This window comes from Phytophthora infestans, genomic scaffold (assembly GCF_000142945.1).
Source record: "Phytophthora infestans T30-4 supercont1.131 genomic scaffold, whole genome shotgun sequence".
NCBI classification, from domain to species: domain Eukaryota; phylum Oomycota; class Peronosporomycetes; order Peronosporales; family Peronosporaceae; genus Phytophthora; species Phytophthora infestans.
In genome coordinates, this window is record NW_003303628.1 from 79,498 (window position 1) to 98,221 (window position 18,724).

An 18,724-nucleotide genomic window follows, 5' to 3' on the forward strand; every position below is an offset into this window, starting at 1 on the left:
AGCTGACGACGAGGCGGTCATACGTAGGACTCGCCGTGGCAATAATACGGAGCAGGAGTCAGCGAGGCCAGACGCGGGTGAGGTTGGACGCAAGATCATCATACCTCCGAAGTTTACAGGTGGACCCCGCTACATGTACCAACGCTTCTTGGATGCCATGGCTATCGTCCGTGAAACAGGAGCCCCGAACCTGTTCATTACGATGACATGCAAGCCGAACTGGCCTGAGATCAAGGAAAACTTACGTCGTGGAGAGAGAGCATCCGACCGACCGGACATCGTGGCTCGCGTGTTCATGGAGAAATTAAAAGCTCTTAACAAGGATCTCGATGAGGGTGTACTGGGGATTCAAGCCGCTCGAGTCCATGTAGTGAAATATCAGAAGCGTGGTCCTCCCCACGCCCACATACTGCTTATCCTGCGTCCGGAGGACAAGCCCACTACCAAGGAAGACGTCGATAAGCTGGTGTTCGCTGAGCTCCCGGATAAAGTGAAATACCCCGAGCTGTACGATACGGTGATTTCCAATATGCTGCATGGACCCTGTGGTCAACAGAACCCGAACTGCCCGTGCATGAAGAACGGAAGTTGCTCCAAGAAGTTTCCAAAGGCGCTCGCGGACGAAACGGTGATGACCGCCGACAAATACCCCACGTACAAGCGTGGTCGCCGTCCGGATGGAATTTTGTGCCATAAGGGGAAAGTATGGGACAACGCGACCATCAATCAATGGGTGGTCCCCTACAATCCGTTCCTGTCGCAGAAATACAACTGCCACACCAACGTCGAAGTTTGTGCCACGAATAAGGCCATCAAGTACATCTACAAGTACGTCTACAAGGGCTCGGACATGACGACAATCACGATTGAAGGCGAAGCAAATCGGGCGAACGAAATTCTTCAGTATCTCCTCGGGAGGTACATTTCTCCGGTAGAAGCTTGCATGCGGCTATTCATGCATCCAACACAAGGATCAACACATTCTGTCGTGACGCTACCTATCCATTTGGAAAGAATGAGCATGGTTGCTTATCGCGACCAAGCGACGACCCCCCAGCTTCACAACTTGATTAACCGCGGGGACAGATCAATGCTGACGGAGTTTTTCAAGCTGTGCGCACGTAACCCAGAAGCTACGGCCAATCTACTGTACAAGGATGTACCACGGAAATACAGGTGGACGAAACACAAGACGTGGGAACCGTACAAGAAGTACGTTGCTTCTCTGGGACGCTTGGTACACGTATCTCCGCAGGACCCGGAACGCTTCTACTTGCGACTTCTTCTGTGTAACCGACGCTCGCCTAAGTCCTTTGTGGATCTTCGAACGGTTGATGGTACGGAACATCCTACATATCAGCAAGCCGCTTTGGCGCTTGGGTATTTGGAAAATGACGACGAGTGGATACATTGCTTACGCGAAGCCGCCGAGGTCAAGATGCCGTACCAGCTACGCCAACTCTTCGGCATCGTTTTGGTTTACTCCATGCCTGGTAATGCCAAAGATCTCTGGGACAGGTTCAAGAAATTTATGTCAGAGGATTATGCACGAAGCATTGAGGTAAGAGACGCAGACCTGCATAATGTACGAGAAGAGCAGGTGCGTCTTCGAATGGCGGAGTACAAGGCGTTGAAGAATTTAGCTGATTTCTTGGTTTCGAACCAAAAGTCCCTCGACATGTACGGCCTTCCTCTGCTAGCCTATTACGACGATGTATCTGCTCAAGTGGACGACCCGGATACAGCGTCTGTTGATGTTGTCCAGCAAGAGATTGATGCATACCCCCAAAACGAACTGGAGCATGTTGCGGAGCTGGTAGACCACTTGAACAGCAACCAGAGGGATATTTTTGACCAAGTTATTGCTGCTGTGAGCAGACCGGTTGGAGGAGAGAAGCTTTTCTTTTTGGATGGTCCGAGCGGAACAGGAAAGTCGCTCCTACTCGAGCAAATACTCGCTCACGTTCGGATGCAACGTAAGGTTGCCATCACGGTTGCATCGAGTGGGATTGCAGCCACTTTGTTAACTGGAGGTCATACCGCGCATTCAACGTTCCGATTTCTCCTCAAACTAACAGAGACGTCGACGTGCAGCCTTCCATGGCAGAGCCAAAAAGCCGAATTGATTCGTAGCGCGAGTTTGATCATTTGGGACGAAGCGCCGATGATGAACCGAGCTTGCTTTGAGGCTGTTGACAGGTCGCTTCGAGATATTATGAAGAACGATCTGGAGCCATTCGGCGGAAAGGTAATGGTGTTCAGCGGTGATCACCGCCAGATTCTACCTGTACTGAAGGATGCTACGCGTGCGGAGACGATTCAAGCTTGTTTTAAGTCTTCCCCGCTATGGAAGCAATTGCGTCAAGTGCGGCTGACCGAGAACATGCGTGTCCGCACCGCCCCAGACGCGGCCAGTGCGGCTGAGCTAGCGGAATTCTCTGAATTTTTACTCTAAATTGGAGAAGGCCGTTACCCAGTCAACCATGAGATCGGTGATGGCGACATTTGCCTTCCACGCGACATGTGTATCATTCCAGAACGACGGGTACAACAAATGACCTCTGACGAAGAAGACGCGGATATGGAGCCTCCCCCAAGTTTCAGGCTACTACCTCCGGCGGACGAGGAACACGAGCGAGACTTGGACGAAGTTGAAGAAGCCCGACGAGGCCGCAACGTCAACGCACTTATAGATGCGGTGTACCCGGGCGTTGATACGGAGAATTTATCCGATGAATACTTCGTTGAGCGAGCCATACTAGCCCCCACAAATGCAAGTGTTCGGCGTATCAACGACATGGTTGCTGAACGGCTGTCGGGTGAAACGAAGGAGTACCTCTCGGTGGACAGCCTCGAAGGGGTCGCGGATGCAAATATGTTTGAGCAGGAGTTCTTAAACTCTCTTAACTTCTCCGGTATCCCTCCGCACAGGATTGTTCTGAAGGTTGGAACACCTATCATCATGATTAGAAACCTGAATAGCGACGCAGGACTTTGCAATGGAACGCGGCTTCGGGTTGTGTCACTGCGCGAGAGAAGCATCGAGGCCAGCATTATGTCCGGGCCGTTCAAGGGTAAGAAGGTGTTCATTCCTCGGATCGTCTTTTATATTGAGGACGATGACAAGGAGTTCCCGTTCAAACTCAAGCGTAAGCAGTTCCCCGTGGTTCCAGCGTTCGCCATGACTATCAACAAGGCCCAAGGACAATCGATCCACCACGTGGGTATATACTTGGAATCACCGGTCTTCGCACATGGGCAGCTTTATGTGGCGTTGTCGAGAGTGACTTCGAGGAAGGCGATCAAGATTGCTGTCGATCCAGAGGCCATCGATGAGGACGGGAACGTACACACCAACAATATTGTGTACAGGGAGATCTTTAGGACGCGGACTTGGTAGGGCACGTAATACATATATTACATTTAGCTTTGATTTCAGAATGTTCTTTCATCCGCCGCAGCGCAGCGGAGGCGGACAGCCCACACTACACCAACCAACCATGCCCTAGCGTCCGCGGAGCGGGCGCCCAGAGCGCTAGTCTTAAACATCTATTGCAGCAACCTGTCTGTCCGTCACACTAAATTGTCGTGCCTGTCACGCTTTTCCGGACAAATCATTGGATAAGATAATTTCAATATTTCTACTGGCTGCCGAGCGCAGCGAAGGTGGCTTTAATTGATTAAAACTAGATTGTGTAGTTGACATCAATAAATGCATGTGTTTCCCAGTTTACATATGGGGATTTGCGCAAGGCAAATACATTATCCGAAGGCGGCATCGTTTTAATATTATCTACTTTTTAATACTGCATTGATATTTGAGTACTAAACGGAGGGCAGGGTGCTTAGCGTACACGTAAGCATGCGTGTTTCCGAGGACATGGTTTAAGTATACTAAATACTCTGTACTCAGCGAGTTACACTGAAAAAATTGATAATTTCATTTTTATTGTAAAAATATTAATTAGCTATCTGAGTGGGTTTCTGGTATTGCTAAATCGTACATGTTACATGTACAGCAGTAGCCGGTCGTGTGGACTGACCGTAAGAACAAAGCTGTGCTTTTAAGCGCTGTCACTTGATCCACAAAGATAGACAGTTTTAGATTGACGTGTGAGCAAAAAGAAGTTATATTTGCTGATGACAATTACTACTGTATTGTTTCCTAAGCGTTTTCTTAGACAACAAAATTCTGATACTTCTTAATAGGCAGACGCGTTGCCGACAAGGGCGTAGAATAAGGTTTTACATGCAGCGGTAAGATAACAACACAACATGAGAGATGTAAATTATGGTTATTATAAGTAGGCCCGTAAAGAAACGTTAATCAATTTAGAGCCTAATCTACGTTTAACTATCCTGGAATCATCGTTTAAGTATCAAATAAAAATACTGCCGTCAACAACAACAGCAGCAAGGCGTCGTGCGACGCATCGTTATATCCAAAGGCTATAACCATAACAGGCACAGATTGGAGTGTCTAATGACTAATTCTGAATCAGCACAAAATGAACACACTTCAATGCATAAGAAAATGCTACAGCTTGATTATTTTTATTAAATATTCAAACTGTAACACTTTTAATTTTCTTTCAAAGGAGCGAGTTTGGTATGCAAAGGAGTTAATAGTCAGTTTATTACAAGCTTAACCAGGCAGTACAAGCGGGTATTTGATGCAAGCTGGACAGATATTCTTTGCATTGTTGCAATCTAGGTTTCAGAAACGGCCCGTGAAATCGAGCACGACGCTAAACTAAAAATATTATTATATTATTTAGCGTTTTTAGACTGAAGCGCAGGTGGAAGATTAAGGTACAGTGATCGCCAACAACAATAAAGAGACTTTGTCAAGATCACTAGCGTAATCGTTTATGAGCATGGTAAGTATGATGCTAGGGTCTCAGTCTTTTGTACCGGTAGAAATATATACACGGCTAACTGGGAACATGGCATTTGTAGCAAATGAAACGCAGATTTATGAAATTTAAGAAGTCGATTTAGGCACATGGGGGACTCAGAGGATTTGGACTAATTATCCCGCCGAAGCGAAGGCGAGAAGGCAAAAATCTAAAGTAAAACCTAAATTACCGCCGCGTAGCGGCGGCGCTCGGCTAGTTGGTACTCAGTACGGCTGGGTTCGAGTCACCCATTACTTTTTTTCTCACAACAATTGGTTTTGATGTTTGTGGTTCTCGAAGTGCCGACCAAGTGCAAGTACATATACAACCCAGAATCATTAGAAGCTATAGCAACAGGTGTCTGATGTTACCTCCGCTTCGGTTGTAGGGGTCTGTCCCTCGTCATCGACGGAGCGTGGTCGGTTTCTCAGCCTTACCCGCATCTCCAAGACATCATCAAGAAGCACGAGGCCCATTTTGAAGGCGAGCCTGTTGACACGGAAAACGCGTAGAAATACAGCAAGGTGGTCATTTAATAACATAGATAAAACATTGGAAAGAACGAAAACTTAGTCTTAGTTGGAGCAGTCGTCTGAGCGACGACCCTCCACGCTGAGGTTTGACGGTTCGAGTCTCACGTTTTGTGTATTTTTTGTGACCGGTCGAAATTCATAAATAGTCTTAGCACTTAAATAGTCTGTGTCAGACTATTTAATGTGTATGACCTGAGAAACCGTACACACAAAATAGTCTCGGTCAGACTAATTACCGTAGACAGTAGCTGAAGTAAGGGTGGTAATAAACGTACTTAAGAGGGAATAATAAAAAAAATATCATCTAGTATCTAATATTTTTCAAATCTCTAGTATCTTATATTTTTTTTCTTGTATCTAATATTTTCTAAATATCTGAGCTAATATAAAAAAGACCGTTGTTGCAGGCACTGAATGGAGTGTACATAATCGGGGCGTCGTGTTACCCGCTGAGCGGCACCATAGGCACCTGCGTGCCTCAAGGCACTTTATTTGGTGCAAGAGGTACCGATTTAAGAAAAGGGGGGTAATATAAAAGAATACATCTCAAAAATTTCCTCAAATTTAGAGATTGCGATGAGTGGTGGTGGTGGATTGAAATACAAGGTGTTACGCGAAGGTTGCACAGTTTATAAAACACATTGTGAATGTTGATCGAATGTACAGATAACTTAGTGATTTTTTGGACATTGGCTTCCAAACCATTTTACGGGGCGCCTATGAGGGAGATTTTAGGCCGCTTGTATAAGAGCTTCGAGCGTCACTTGTACTATGGAGTTTCCAATTTGAAGAAATGCCACCGATGAGTTACAGTGCTCCTACTTATCTCAAAGAGCAAACGGCTACCCTGATGAGCTGTCATTAACTCGTCTTACCAGTTTATTCCTGTAAATGATACTGGACACGTGAGATATCAACGAATTGTGTTTTGTACTGAAAGGTAAACATAGTGATATCATCTGCAAGAGCGCTACGGTATACACTTCAGTAGATAGCGCAGCCGCATAAAGCGCAACATTGCGGGGCCTGGCTTGTTGGGCATAGAAATACCACGAATGTAGCACTCAAAGAAGAGGAGTACCATGACGCCGCAATTGGCTCTATCTGGCTGGCGTGGCTTGGTTTCCTTCTTGAGCTTCATGCTGGCACGCATTTCTCCGAATAGATCCTTTAGTAAATCATCGCACATGCCGTAATAATTGGTCTTCGTAGCTTGCAATGAGTCGAATATCGTGACTGGTCTGGTTTCAGGGCGAAAGTCAAACACAATCCCACGCCAGTGATTGTTATCCACGTGTAACCCCATCAATACCAGCTGATTGGCGGAATCAAAAGGAGTACCACTGCGTATAACGCGTAGTTTATCTTCTCGGTCGTGAAACCGATGAAATATCGGATCGATAATTCCCACTTTGGTGTTTTCCTTTTGAAGTAGTACCAGCCCTTGAGCCATGCATGCATCATCTAACCATTTATTTCCACGTAACGTGAGTAGCGAGAGTGACGATAGAGAACCAAACGGTGTACGCGGTCCTCCGCGCAATAATAATGTCTTGATTTTCTGCTCACGCATACCGATGTCATCACTCACGCCGTCCAAAAGTTCATCTGGCAATGCAACCGTTTGTTGCTGGTATTGACAGCCCAAACACAGTATCTTCCACGTCCGTAATGCACTTCAAGGCACGGTGCCAGCGATCCATCGCGTTGATATTCCTTAGTTGATAGATACCAAAGCGAGGTACTCGTACTCCTACGCCATCTTCGCCACAGACCACAGGTACGGCTTTCCGAAACTGCTGAATAGCACTCTGTGCTTTCGTCACAAACCACTGCGGGAAATTGTAGCGAATGTCCTTTTCGCTCTCCTCGGATGTGAAAATTCCAGCAATAGCCTTCTTAGATTGTGGGACCGATCGTTCCGAGAGCGACTGCGTCGACGACTTGATATCAATGTAGCTGTAGTCCCTATCCAGAAGTTTGACGAGATTATTTAGGCTCGGCACAGGCACCAATGTTCCTTGAACTAATTTTGTCGCCTTTTCCTTTCCACGAGTCATGCGCTCCTTCTTCCCGGACACTTTCTGCTGTTTTCGCACTTTAGGGCGCCCACGGCTCTTCGCACTTTTACTGATCTTGAATGTCGCCGGTGTAGATGTGTCAGAGTTCTCGCTAGCCGAGCTTGTGGGTTGTCGCTTCGACAGGATGCATGTTGGCGCCGTTTCTACATCCTTTGCGCGATTGGTATCCTCAGTCACCGTAGGTACAGATGAACCCTTCTGAGAGCCTGTAGGCACTCCATCAGTACCTGTAGCCACTGCAGCTTCTCCTGTGGTACCTGCAGCCACTCCGCTGGTACCTGAAGCCACTGGAGGTGTTCCTGTGGTACTTGTATCCACCCCAGTTATATTTGACGTCACGGTATTAATACTCCCTGGCACAGCATCTGTAGTTGTAGTCTCAGTATCCATAGCGTCGCACAGGTGTGGGTCTGTTTGCGGCACGTCATCAGAATAGTCACATTCAGGACTTTGTTCGAGAATTTTGGGGGAAACAGGATCCAATTCTTGATCGGATGTTGCGGTGCCGCTTGCATCGACAGCAGAAGGTAGGTCGTACGTAGAAATCGATAACTGAGAAAGTGGGTCAATCCATTGACCTTCACGACCCACGAACGGTGCAACTACGTCCTTGATGATCTCCTCAAACTCTTCCAACGCTGCCAGCATCTCATTGAAGACTGCTGTACCATTACGGCTCATAATGTCAGCGATCTGAGTACCGCGTCGACAAGCCGTACTGAACTTGGTGGTGCCATTGAGAACCTTGTGTTTTCTTGACACCATCATCGACTCACGGATTTGGAAGGACTTGCGTGCGATCTGATCTTGGGGGGCGTCTTCCTCTTCAGTAGGTTGATTCAGCTTACACGACAATCTCCATCGCTGGGCAATGTGCCGAATCGGAATTACATTCTTACCATTGCTCAGTCTCCAGTACATGACGTGACGACAAGGAAGAAGCGTGGTACGCATGAAAACGCAAGAGCAGCGGTATACCTATCATTCGTACCAATACAAAGACAATTAGTCAATAATTAAGATAAATATTGCTAGCATCAACTATAAAACTTACCGACGTATCGACATGATAGGCGTTATTGTCGCTGCCGCACGATACGGTGAACATGTTGGGCGTCACTTCGGTGACCTCGTAGTGGGTAGCTCGGTCCTTTGCAATCCAGTACTGTTGCTCAATCTGACGGTAGGCGTGTGGGCTCACCTCCTGTGAAAGTCGCTCCAGCTCTTTATCCGCGCCCTGATATCGCATGTAAACCACCGCTGTCATATTTTTACTGTATTCCATCTCTGCAACTGCCTGCAGAAATATCAGTGTATCCACACATTCGTCAAGAGGCATCTCAGGTTTCAGGATTTCCTTAAGATGCCCCCACGATGCCTCCAAGCTATCGCATAACACACAAACGTTAGCGTCAAATTAAATGCAGAAGCCTTAACTCCATAAATTCTTACCGGTTATTTGTGTGGTTTCCAAGATGCGGTACGTCTGAACGGGCGTAGAGAGCCCAACGCTCCTTCTGTTGGTCCCAATTCTTCATAAAATAACGGAGAAACGGGTGCGTTGGGTCTGGGATCGCGTCCGTAGAGCGTAACTGAACGTTATCCAAGAGGAAATACAGGTACTTGAGATACCTTGTGTAATCTTCACTTGTGGTTGCTGTTCTCATCATATCCACTGCGTCTTCTACTTGATCCATGTCGAAGCTGCTTGGCCCTCCGTACTCACTCTTTGACATCGCCGACCGGATGTATTTCTTGAGATGGAAGTGACAGAGAATCACTTTAACGTTTGAAAAGTGCGCATCCAAAAGGCTCAGCTCACCCATATCTTTGTCGATCACGATGACACGAATCTCCTCCCACGACGGATTTGAAAACGTGAAAGATTCGATCGCATCGGTAAGACACTCCGCACTCTCATTTTCCATTACGCTGTGCTGCACATACTGACCCTAGGCACGCAAACGGTAACATTAGTACCGTTCGGTACCTACAGGTACATCTGAGGGTAACTCTTGCATTACGTGTCTATAGTCACCAACAGGTGCCTCTAGACACGTAGACTTACATGGCCGTACACATCATGTATCATGAACGAGAATAGCTTGTACCTCGAGTCGTTCGTGTTGTGCGTCTCGTCGATCAACAGCACCTCCGGAAAAGCCTTGAACCAGCGACGCATCTGGCGCGTCTGCAGCGTGATTGTCTGCGCCAAAGATTCGTCATCAACAAACACAGAAGCTCGGTTACCCCGCCGTCCACAAAATTCCCGCATTAGAGATTCAAGTCGCTGCTCTACGGTTCTGGAACCGCGCCGCTTCTCTCTCATTCTGGCAACCATGTTGTGGACGTCACGGAGCGTCACGTTCTGACCTATAAACGGATTCATCAGAAATAGAAGCTAAAGCAAGACGAAAGTCATGTATACGTACCCGTCTTCTCGCGCGGAAGCTGCATGATCCGCTTGGGTTTCGAGCCCGACGCTTGCAACACGTCCACGAACGCAAGTAGCATTGGATCCTTGGATCCTCGACCCGCCGCACCGACGAATAGTTTCGTACACAGCTCGGTCGACGCGATGATTATGGCTGATGCTGTAGCCAGTAACGCGCACCATGAATTTCTGCTTATCTCTGTTCCACGTCACAGCAGCCTTGATATCTGGCTTGCACTCAGTCGATTTGCCGAAGTAGCTCTTTCGTTGACCAGTACTGCGACTTTTTTGACGCCATCCGTGCGTGCAGATAAGTTTCATTCAATAGGTTTTGAATTCATCTGGGATAAGCGAGGGCGGTGAATCGGACGTCTCTCCTGATGTGTTGTCAGCAATAGCTCTGATCTCCGTGTTACGACGGGCCACCGACGTCGAACTACGGAGTCGAAAGAGCTGGTGTGTCCTCTCCTGATACTCGCCCATGTAGCTGTTGAATGCGTCCCAGTTTTCATGCCATTCCTGGTCGATTGGTGAGGCCTCCCACACGCTGGCGGATGGCACGTGCGCCTCTGGCTCGCTTTCACTCATAGACCGTCTCCTGTGCGGTTACAATATCTCTTAGCACACAAGCGCAATAACTTAACGTACACAAATAGCGACCCAAGGTCGACTTGAGGCCTAGACGCGCGAAAATCCAAATGAGCGGCTCCAAATGAGCGGCTCTGTACGTTTTGCGGAGGGACCTAAAGGGGGGGTGTCTGATTTCAGATTTTCGAAATTTTAAAATATCTGGTAATATATCAAGGTAATTTACCGATTGGGTACCGCAAAAGTCCTTTTAGGTGCGATCTCACTCAGTGCTTAAGAAAACTGAGCTACTATTGATATTTGATCTTGACGAATAGAACTATAACTATCAAAAAAAGTCATATGATATTTGGCTACCAAACAAACAGAGTTAAAAACTTCGTTTTGAAGTGCGAACAAATCATTTTTTGGCTATCGCACACTGAGTTTTGCCAAAAGCACCTCGCGGGATATGGCCGATAAATCTCACAACAACCTGCTCATCGACCGCACAATTGGACAAAACAACAGTGGCGCTGTATTTACAGATTTTGCAGTGATCGTGCGCAATGCACGAGTGGATTCATCTGCTTGGCAGCAAGAAAGGCAGGCGCAACAATAGTGCGACACTGCGTTGTCGGCTCAATCTGCCGAGTTGTTCGCCATTCTCGGCGGGTTTGAAGTATCTGGCCTTCGACGCATTATCTCGCGAAGTTTAAGATCTACGATACAGACAACAGCTTGGGAGCAACAGAAGAAAGCTGAGCAGTTCTGCAATTGCTGTTTGGTGCGCACGAACTCCGCTTCTCGGCCGTCCTCGGCCGTGATTGCCAATCCACTTGCAAAGGGTGGTCCAATAATTACGACCGCATTAAGGAATGCAACATCCGGGGCTGCCGGAACCTTGCCATCGGCAATGCCGATGGCAAGGTGCCGATTCGGCAGACCATTGTGCGCGGCACACGAATCCTCGGGCGTAGGCAAGGTCAGAATATGAGCCAGGACTTCCCGTGTTGTTAAGGGGTTAGCCAGGTCCTTTTAACAACCTAGGCTATCCGGGTGATGGGGCTACCACAAGCAAAGGGGTCACCTCCGGCCCCGACGTCTCGCTACGTTATCCTTCTTAAAAACGAAGAGATGGCATTCTGGATCGAGGATCAACGAACAAAAATCAATGGCACGTTTCCGCTCGTTCAACGGGTCGATCCGACTACATAACAGCTACCAACGCTACAGCGTCTGATGCCGTGAATGTAAATGACGAAGCTAACCTGAAAGCGGTCATAAAAGATTAAAATTACCTGTAAGTACGTCCTGTCAGCGCCAGTTGTTTCTGCTACACAGTGGTGCTCTTCAACTGATTTTACTGCCAAAACCGAGTGACAAGCGGTGCCGCCAATGGCGGCCCGCCATTACTGATGGCGCGACAGCCCCAGTGATTGTGCCACCACTACCGGTACACGCCAACTCAAAGAGCTCGCTGGGACACTTTTTCGCGTCAGCAAGTTTCTGTGATTGGATTCCAATCACAGCAACTATTGGAATCCAATCACAGCAACTAACCAATTTGAATGCCGCAAAACTGAAACTTATTCAATTTAAAGAGCTCCGTCAGCTTAGAAGTGTTCGTGCGTGTGTGTGTGTGTGCTCAAAGTGTCCAAGCTAATATGTCAACGAAGACATGATTGTAAACGAATCGTCTACTATTAATACATGTACTTGCACGATGTATCATTGAATTAGTACTCGAATCGAAGATCTCTGAAATCAGAGTCTGATCAAGATCAATTTGAGCGGTCTGATTAGGAAGAAAACCCGGAATGTATCTGTTTATGCTATATGATAGGTTTGAACCTTCACTCCTTCTTTCTCAGCCAATAATAAGCGTGCTCGGGTGACAACTCAATAAAAGAAACGAAACAGAAGAGCGAAGAAGCAGCGAGCCACGAGCAGTACGCTTCCGATCGGAGTATCCCCAACGCACCCGAGAGCCCCACACAGTCCCTGTCGATTCCAAGCACCATGACGGCCCACGTGGACACGAACAAGAACGTCAATTGGATGGACTCACGTGGCTTCTGGACATTTTACATCATGCTATTGGCCTCGTTGTACATGGCAATGCCCATCGCCTTCCCTACCCACGGCGATGCCCTCACTGCAGTGAATGTCATCCACGGCGTGGTATGTAGCCTGCTAGCTATTAGATTTAGCTGGGCAGTGATATCGAGTATCTTTGTACTGAAATGATTGCTGCAGGTCTCGTTTGGTATCATGCACTGGATCAAGGGCTCGCCCGACGACAACTCGATGGGCGACTACCGTGAGCTCACATTCTACGAGCAGATCGACCAGGGCCACCCGTGGACCAACACGAAGAAGTTCCTCATGATGATCCCTACTTTCCTGTTCTTGGCTGCTTCGGTCGCCACGGATTATGATACGCTCCACCTGCTCATCAACTTCCCCATCTGGGCCACGCTCATCCTGGCCAAGCTGCCCGAACTCGACCGCGTGAGAATCTTTGGTATCAACTCCACGGTCGGTATTGACGATCACAAGAAGAACTAACCCAGCACACGACCAGACGACAAGCGAGGAGGGTAGCGCAAACTACCAGAGGCATCAGTAATGGCTTCATCATTTGTGAGTAAAACCGATGAACAGTGAACAATTCAGCTGGAGAAGACAGGATAAGAGTGGCCCTTGTTGTCTTCTTAAATCTTCTTTTGCCACGTACTTCAAAGACACATGTATCCCCTTGCAATGCGACCGACAAAATACAAAAGCTTGTCGATCTACTGTACATACACCTTCACAAAATCTCTGTTGTTGCCGGTAACTTGCGGTATTCTAGGATTAAAAAAGTATTTTTTTACATGAGTGTAGACGAACCCAAAAATCATCTACTAAAAAAAACAGTAGTAGTTGATGAAAAAAATGGCTGTACTTATCCAAAACCACACAGCTCACATAACATCTACCGCTGCTCCTCCGCTGCGCAGCAAAAAAATTTCTTTTTTTTTTCTTCCTGTTGCTTCTTTCTCTGCCGGTTGCTCTCTCCCTCTGCATCTCCCTCCTCCATCCACCTGTCCATCTTCGTTCGGAATGAGGGAGCTCCGATCGTGCCACGACGAATGGAGATCGCACTGACCTTGAAGTTGCAGGACGCAATAGTCAGTAAGAAGCTGTGAGGGCTCTAGCAGCATCCGCTCTTGGATTTAGACGCTTGGGGCGGGGTGATCGGGAACGCCTCACGCTCGGGCTGCGGCGGGTTCTTAGGCAGCCTCTTCGCAATGGCGACGAACAAATCCTTCACGTTCACGGCAGTCTTTGCCGATGTCTCCATGTGTAGGATATCATTATCTTCTGCGTACTGGTGGGCCTCCTCGAACTCAACTTTGCGACGTGCCTCAAGATCAGCTTTGTTACCTGCAAGAGCGATGACCACGTTGGGGTCACCGCGACGCTGCAACTCCTTGACCCACGACTTGGCACCAGTAAACGAGTCCTAAACATTAAAATACGGGCATACATAATTGTAAGTATGATCCTACGACAGGTTGCCTCTCGATTAACAGGTGGGCACCTTGTTGGTCACGTCGTACACGACGATAGCAGCGGCAGCACCACGGTAATACATCGGTGCTAAGCTGCGGTAACGCTCTACATCGAAGAATGGTAGTCACACATTAGTACACTTGTTCCGCCGACTTGCCAGCTCACCAGGGTAAATACTTGCCTTGTCCTGCGGTATCCCAAATCTCAAACTTGACCGTCAATCCGTCCTCGAGTCCGACTGTCTGTGTAAGGAAAGCAGCTAGAAATCATAGACGAATGCATAAAGAGAACCACATGATTAAAAAATGTACTCAATCCATCAGCCGATGGGAGCGTATAGATCACGTTTTCGACTGCTAATAAGCCCACGTTGGGCGTCGTACCTCCGATCGTCGGCTCCTGGAACTCGAAGAACTCGTCGCGTACGAACCGCACGACCAGACAAGACTTGCCCACGGCCGTATCGCCTAGCAGCACTAGCTTAAAATGGCACGTTTTTCCTTGTGACATCTTGTTCTGTTCTCCTCAATCAAAGCTTTCTTCTCTTTCTGCGTCTGCTCGCTGAATTCTCGCTTCTGCTCGGTTGTAGCTGCTTCTCGACGCGTAGATGGTCGATCCGATACTGTATTTTGCAACGGCGACCTGTAGCGTAGCTCAATGGTGAACTAAGAGACGCTGAACGCTTCCTTCTTCCTTCCTTTTCGCTTTGGTTCTGCTTCTTTTTCTCGCACGGCACACACGCGGTACTCACAGCGTTTTTGTATGGATCCCCAGCCGGCTGAGATGGGAGAAAAAAATCCCCCTCCGAAAGTCAATACACATCCGATATGACGGGATTTGGATCATGGATAGTAAAAATAAATACTAACGTTACTGCTGTATTGCATCGTCAAGGAGCAGTAAACATACTTCGTTAATAATTATTCTAAACCAAGCGCCACAAATGCAGGATAAACAGGGAAGGAAACACACAAAAATGTAACATTCGTGTTGTGTGTGAGCGTTTCCTATTAGCATCGAGTTGGCTATCGACTGCTTGCATCCGCTGGCTTGATCAACTCTTCGTCGTCCTACGGAATGGGCTTGATCTGGACAAATAGCAACAGCGACGTGAGGAAACAGCTGCGAGTCATAAGGCTATAACCGCGGAAGATAAGAACGCACGCACCTTGAAGTGCAGTGTGATCAATGAGAACACCAGACATTTGAGGTCCTGCACCAAGTAGTAAAGCACGCGCAGACCTTCCGGGTCCTTGCTGTCCTGCACGTCCAGCAACGAGCCGATCTTCGCGCACTGCAGATATGCCAGCCGCTTCGTAAGCAAACTAGCACAGCAAAAGCCATAATACATGCAACGCACCGTAAAGGAAATGTGGTCGTTGCCCAGTACTACTTCTAGTTCTTGCCGTCCAACGCGGTCGGGCTCGGGCCACTCCTTGTCGTCTTCTCTGTCAAGGTAAAGCAGCACATTCGCCCGTCAGCAGTCTTAGCACCATCGCAGCATACATAAGGACGCAGAGCGACGTACTTTGTGATTTCACTATCGCTAATGATCCGCTTCACCTCCTCAATCACCGACTTGGACACCGTCACTACATCGGGGAGCGCAGCCACCACAACGAACATGTTAGCTCAGTCGTGTGAGTATGCGAAGCTTCGCTGTAAGACTACTGATGCAGTGAATTATTAGCGCTTACCTTCTTTTCGAATCATAGAGTCCTTCTTGTAGTTGGAGTTGTTGGCGTAGCGAAGTTTCCCGTCGGCACGAAACTCGAACTCCATGAACTCATGACCAAACTTGCCGCGGTGCCCGACGCTGCAACAGCACACGCCCATATCAAGCAACAGATACCTAGTTTAGTTTCCTCTTAAGCCGTCTCTTAGCAGGCCGCTGTAACGCACTAGTAGCGAACGTAGAAGTCGTCGTCCCGAGGCATCTTGTTACTTTTTGTCTTTTAGCAATGCAAATGTTGTTTCAAATATCAACCAATCATATACTTAAATAATAGAGCCTTTTTTACCAATGGACAGCCAAGATTCAACATCAATTGAGTCCCCCTTGAACGTCGAGGTGTCGGTGAGTGGGTCGTGTATCTGGCTGCTTCCTGCCTACGACTGAAGCTCGATTCGACTATAATATTGGGCTAATGTTACTCTCGCATCTTGTAGCTTTTAGACTAACCACAAACGGCGCGGCGTTAGTCTTCAGAATCGCTGCTAGGGATAAAAAAAGAAAGAGCTCATATGTCAGCGCAAGGGACTCCAGTGCCTGACAATCTCAAGTCTCCAGTTGGGAGGAAAGCCAACCCGAAGGCACCGTCTAAGGTTGCTAGTAAGCGCCGTGCAGTATCTGGAGCAAACGGCACCGCGAAGCGTGCGACACGCCGCGAGCTCAAGAAGCTGGTAGAAGTGGACTTGGAGGAGAAGGACGACGTCTCGACAGGTTGGTTGGCTACGAAGATGCCAAGTCATTTGTGTTTAATGAATGATCTAATTGACTCATCACGCACATTTTTGCTGTAATGAAGCGATCAAAAAGGAAAATACGGCCGCTGTGCCGTTTGGAGTGGATGCCACTAGCGCGTCTATCACACCCACGAGTCTGCATGATGATTTTGTGAATATGATGAAGACGAAAGGTCTGGAGAAGATAGCAACAGAGGCAGGACTTTTGAAGAATGGCGCTCTAGTGGAATCGCAGGCTTCTGCGGCCACGTCGGCCGCTGTGACACCTGCCAGCTCTGGAAGAGGAAAGAAGTCGGCGCCCACGGCTTCAACTCTCGCAAGCCCGTCGTTCACCAGTCCGTACGTTTACATTGGAAATTGCTATTGGGAATTAATGATAGACTCACTGTGTTCGTATTTTTCAGCTCACCTGGGAAGAAAAGGAAATATTTGAAGATCAACAAGGGCTTGCGCCATTTTAGCATGAAAGTGTGTCAAAAGGTGGAAGAGAAGCACGTTACGTCGTACAACGAAGTTGCTGACGACCTAGTGCGCGAGTTCGTCACAATGCGACCAAATGATGCGGTACGTCGACCCCATAAAAAAGAAAAGCTCGTCGATGTGCTCACCTTGTGTAATATTCAGGTATACGATGAGAAGAACATCCGTCGGCGTGTTTACGATGCGCTGAACGTATTGAGGGCCATGGATATTATTTCAAAAGAGCGGAAGGAGATCCGATGGAAAGGACTGCCGTCAAATTTGCAACACGATTCGGAAATGCTCTTGGTCTGTTGTCTTTACATTGGTGCAGCTGGATTTGGGAGTAATTATCTTATAGATGATGTTATTGTGACAGACCGAACGCAATGAGCGCATGAAGAGTGTGGAGCAGAAGAAACAACATCTGCAGGACTTATTGGTACAGCAAGTTGCAATGAAGAACCTTTTGAAGCGAAATGCCGAACGTAAGCGAAAGGAGAGCGAGAACCCCACAGCTGCCACTATTGTACGCGACGAAGGTCGAGTCTTCTTGCCGTTTATTGCAGTGAACACCAGCAAAGATACGGTGATTCAGTGCGAAATGTCGGAAGACCGTCAGGATATCTTCTTCAACTTCAGCGCGCCGTTCGAAATCCACGACGACGCAGATATTTTGCAGAAGCTCAACTTACACAGGGCGCCGTATACTGAGCTGAAGCAAATGGTGCCTGACAAACTGCTGTCCTACCTTCCAGCCGAGTGCGAAACGAAGAGCGACGAGTAGATTAGGCTGATTGTTAGGTAGGTAGTCTAGTAAAAGTGCAATTGTGGGAAATCGGGTGTTTGTGGTGAATCCATCTACACCTTTTCAGTTTGGAATTATTTGTTTACTTCGAAGTACTTGAGTTCGTTGCGATGGAGAAGCATCTACGAAAGAAGAAAAGTGTTTGTCGTTTGTTCTTGTTGTTGTAGTGTCGGGGTCACACCTGTTGTGCCGCCAGTCTTGTGAGAATCCGGTCTCGGATCATTCTGTTGGGATTTAATTAAATGGAGCGCGCTTGGTTCGCTTCTCATGATCTGCCGGTCACCACCACGTCAGCATAGCTGCGCGTCTTGGAGCCTGATTCCGGGCGTCTCTCCTCTGCAAGAAAGACCCAGCCTTCCACATCTGCCTCGCGTGTAAATGCCGTTTCCTGGGATACTTGCTCGCCGGGTTTGTCGGATGTACTGTTAGTCTTGTCGGGCGTGCTGCCGGGGCCGAAGAAGCGGTTCAAAATAGAGTCTAGCATAGTCGGTCTTTGGTTACGCGTCGTCTTGGTTTGGTTAGCTTGCGCCTGTATTGCTATTTCTCAATGTGAGCTGCGCGTTCGTTCTCCGTATTCTGAATCTCTGGGAGCGCGAACTTCAAAGTGTGAGAAAGAATTCGGGAAAAGTGCTCTTCCGTGACCATAGTGAAACCAAGTCACATTCTGAATTCAAATTCAAGCAAGAAATTCAACCGCAAACCGTTTTTGAGCAGTGCACGATTTGACATTGCCATCAACAACACGTGCCAGACGACTTTCGTTGTTGCAGCTATTCATGGAAAATGGTACCCACGTGAATGAACTACATGTGCATGCATTATAGCTAACTTAGGACTTTTAAATCGACATTCCATGCAGCAACATTTGAGGGGGTGAAGGAGAAAATAACCATGACAGATTCAACCTGCTTCTGCGC

The 18,724-nt window shown here is 47.9% G+C and overlaps 5 protein-coding genes across 5 annotated transcripts; 2 read left to right on the forward strand and 3 right to left on the reverse strand.

The window, feature by feature from the left end:
* Positions 1–12,426: 12,426 nt before the first annotated feature.
* On the forward strand, positions 12,427–13,209 carry PITG_20192 (ORM1-like protein; the record flags this gene model as incomplete). The annotated part of the gene is made up of 2 exons (XM_002895782.1): positions 12,427–12,697; positions 12,773–13,209. The coding sequence occupies 2 exons, from the start codon at positions 12,536–12,538 to the stop codon at positions 13,082–13,084; spliced, it is 474 nt and encodes a 157-aa protein (XP_002895828.1).
* A 503-nt stretch (positions 13,210–13,712) lies between these two features.
* Positions 13,713–14,584, reverse strand: PITG_20193 (Rab5 family GTPase, putative; the record flags this gene model as incomplete). The annotated part of the gene is made up of 4 exons (XM_002895783.1): positions 13,713–14,024; positions 14,103–14,166; positions 14,252–14,333; positions 14,458–14,584. 4 exons carry the CDS (start codon positions 14,582–14,584, stop codon positions 13,713–13,715), a joined length of 585 nt encoding a protein of 194 aa, XP_002895829.1.
* Positions 14,585–15,099: 515 nt separating this feature from the next.
* PITG_20194 (protein mago nashi) lies at positions 15,100–16,011 on the reverse strand (the record flags this gene model as incomplete). The annotated part of the gene is made up of 6 exons (XM_002895784.1): positions 15,100–15,144; positions 15,243–15,368; positions 15,435–15,522; positions 15,603–15,666; positions 15,772–15,890; positions 15,977–16,011. The coding sequence occupies 6 exons, from the start codon at positions 16,009–16,011 to the stop codon at positions 15,100–15,102; spliced, it is 477 nt and encodes a 158-aa protein (XP_002895830.1).
* A 155-nt stretch (positions 16,012–16,166) lies between these two features.
* Positions 16,167–17,786, forward strand: PITG_20195 (transcription factor Dp-1; the record flags this gene model as incomplete). Its single annotated transcript, XM_002895785.1, has 5 exons — positions 16,167–16,517; positions 16,603–16,879; positions 16,945–17,104; positions 17,165–17,308; positions 17,379–17,786. 5 exons carry the CDS (start codon positions 16,319–16,321, stop codon positions 17,784–17,786), a joined length of 1,188 nt encoding a protein of 395 aa, XP_002895831.1.
* A 53-nt stretch (positions 17,787–17,839) lies between these two features.
* Positions 17,840–18,394, reverse strand: PITG_20196 (uncharacterized protein; the record flags this gene model as incomplete). The annotated part of the gene is made up of 1 exon (XM_002895786.1): positions 17,840–18,394. One exon carries the CDS (start codon positions 18,289–18,291, stop codon positions 18,073–18,075), a length of 219 nt encoding a protein of 72 aa, XP_002895832.1.
* Positions 18,395–18,724: the final 330 nt, after the last annotated feature.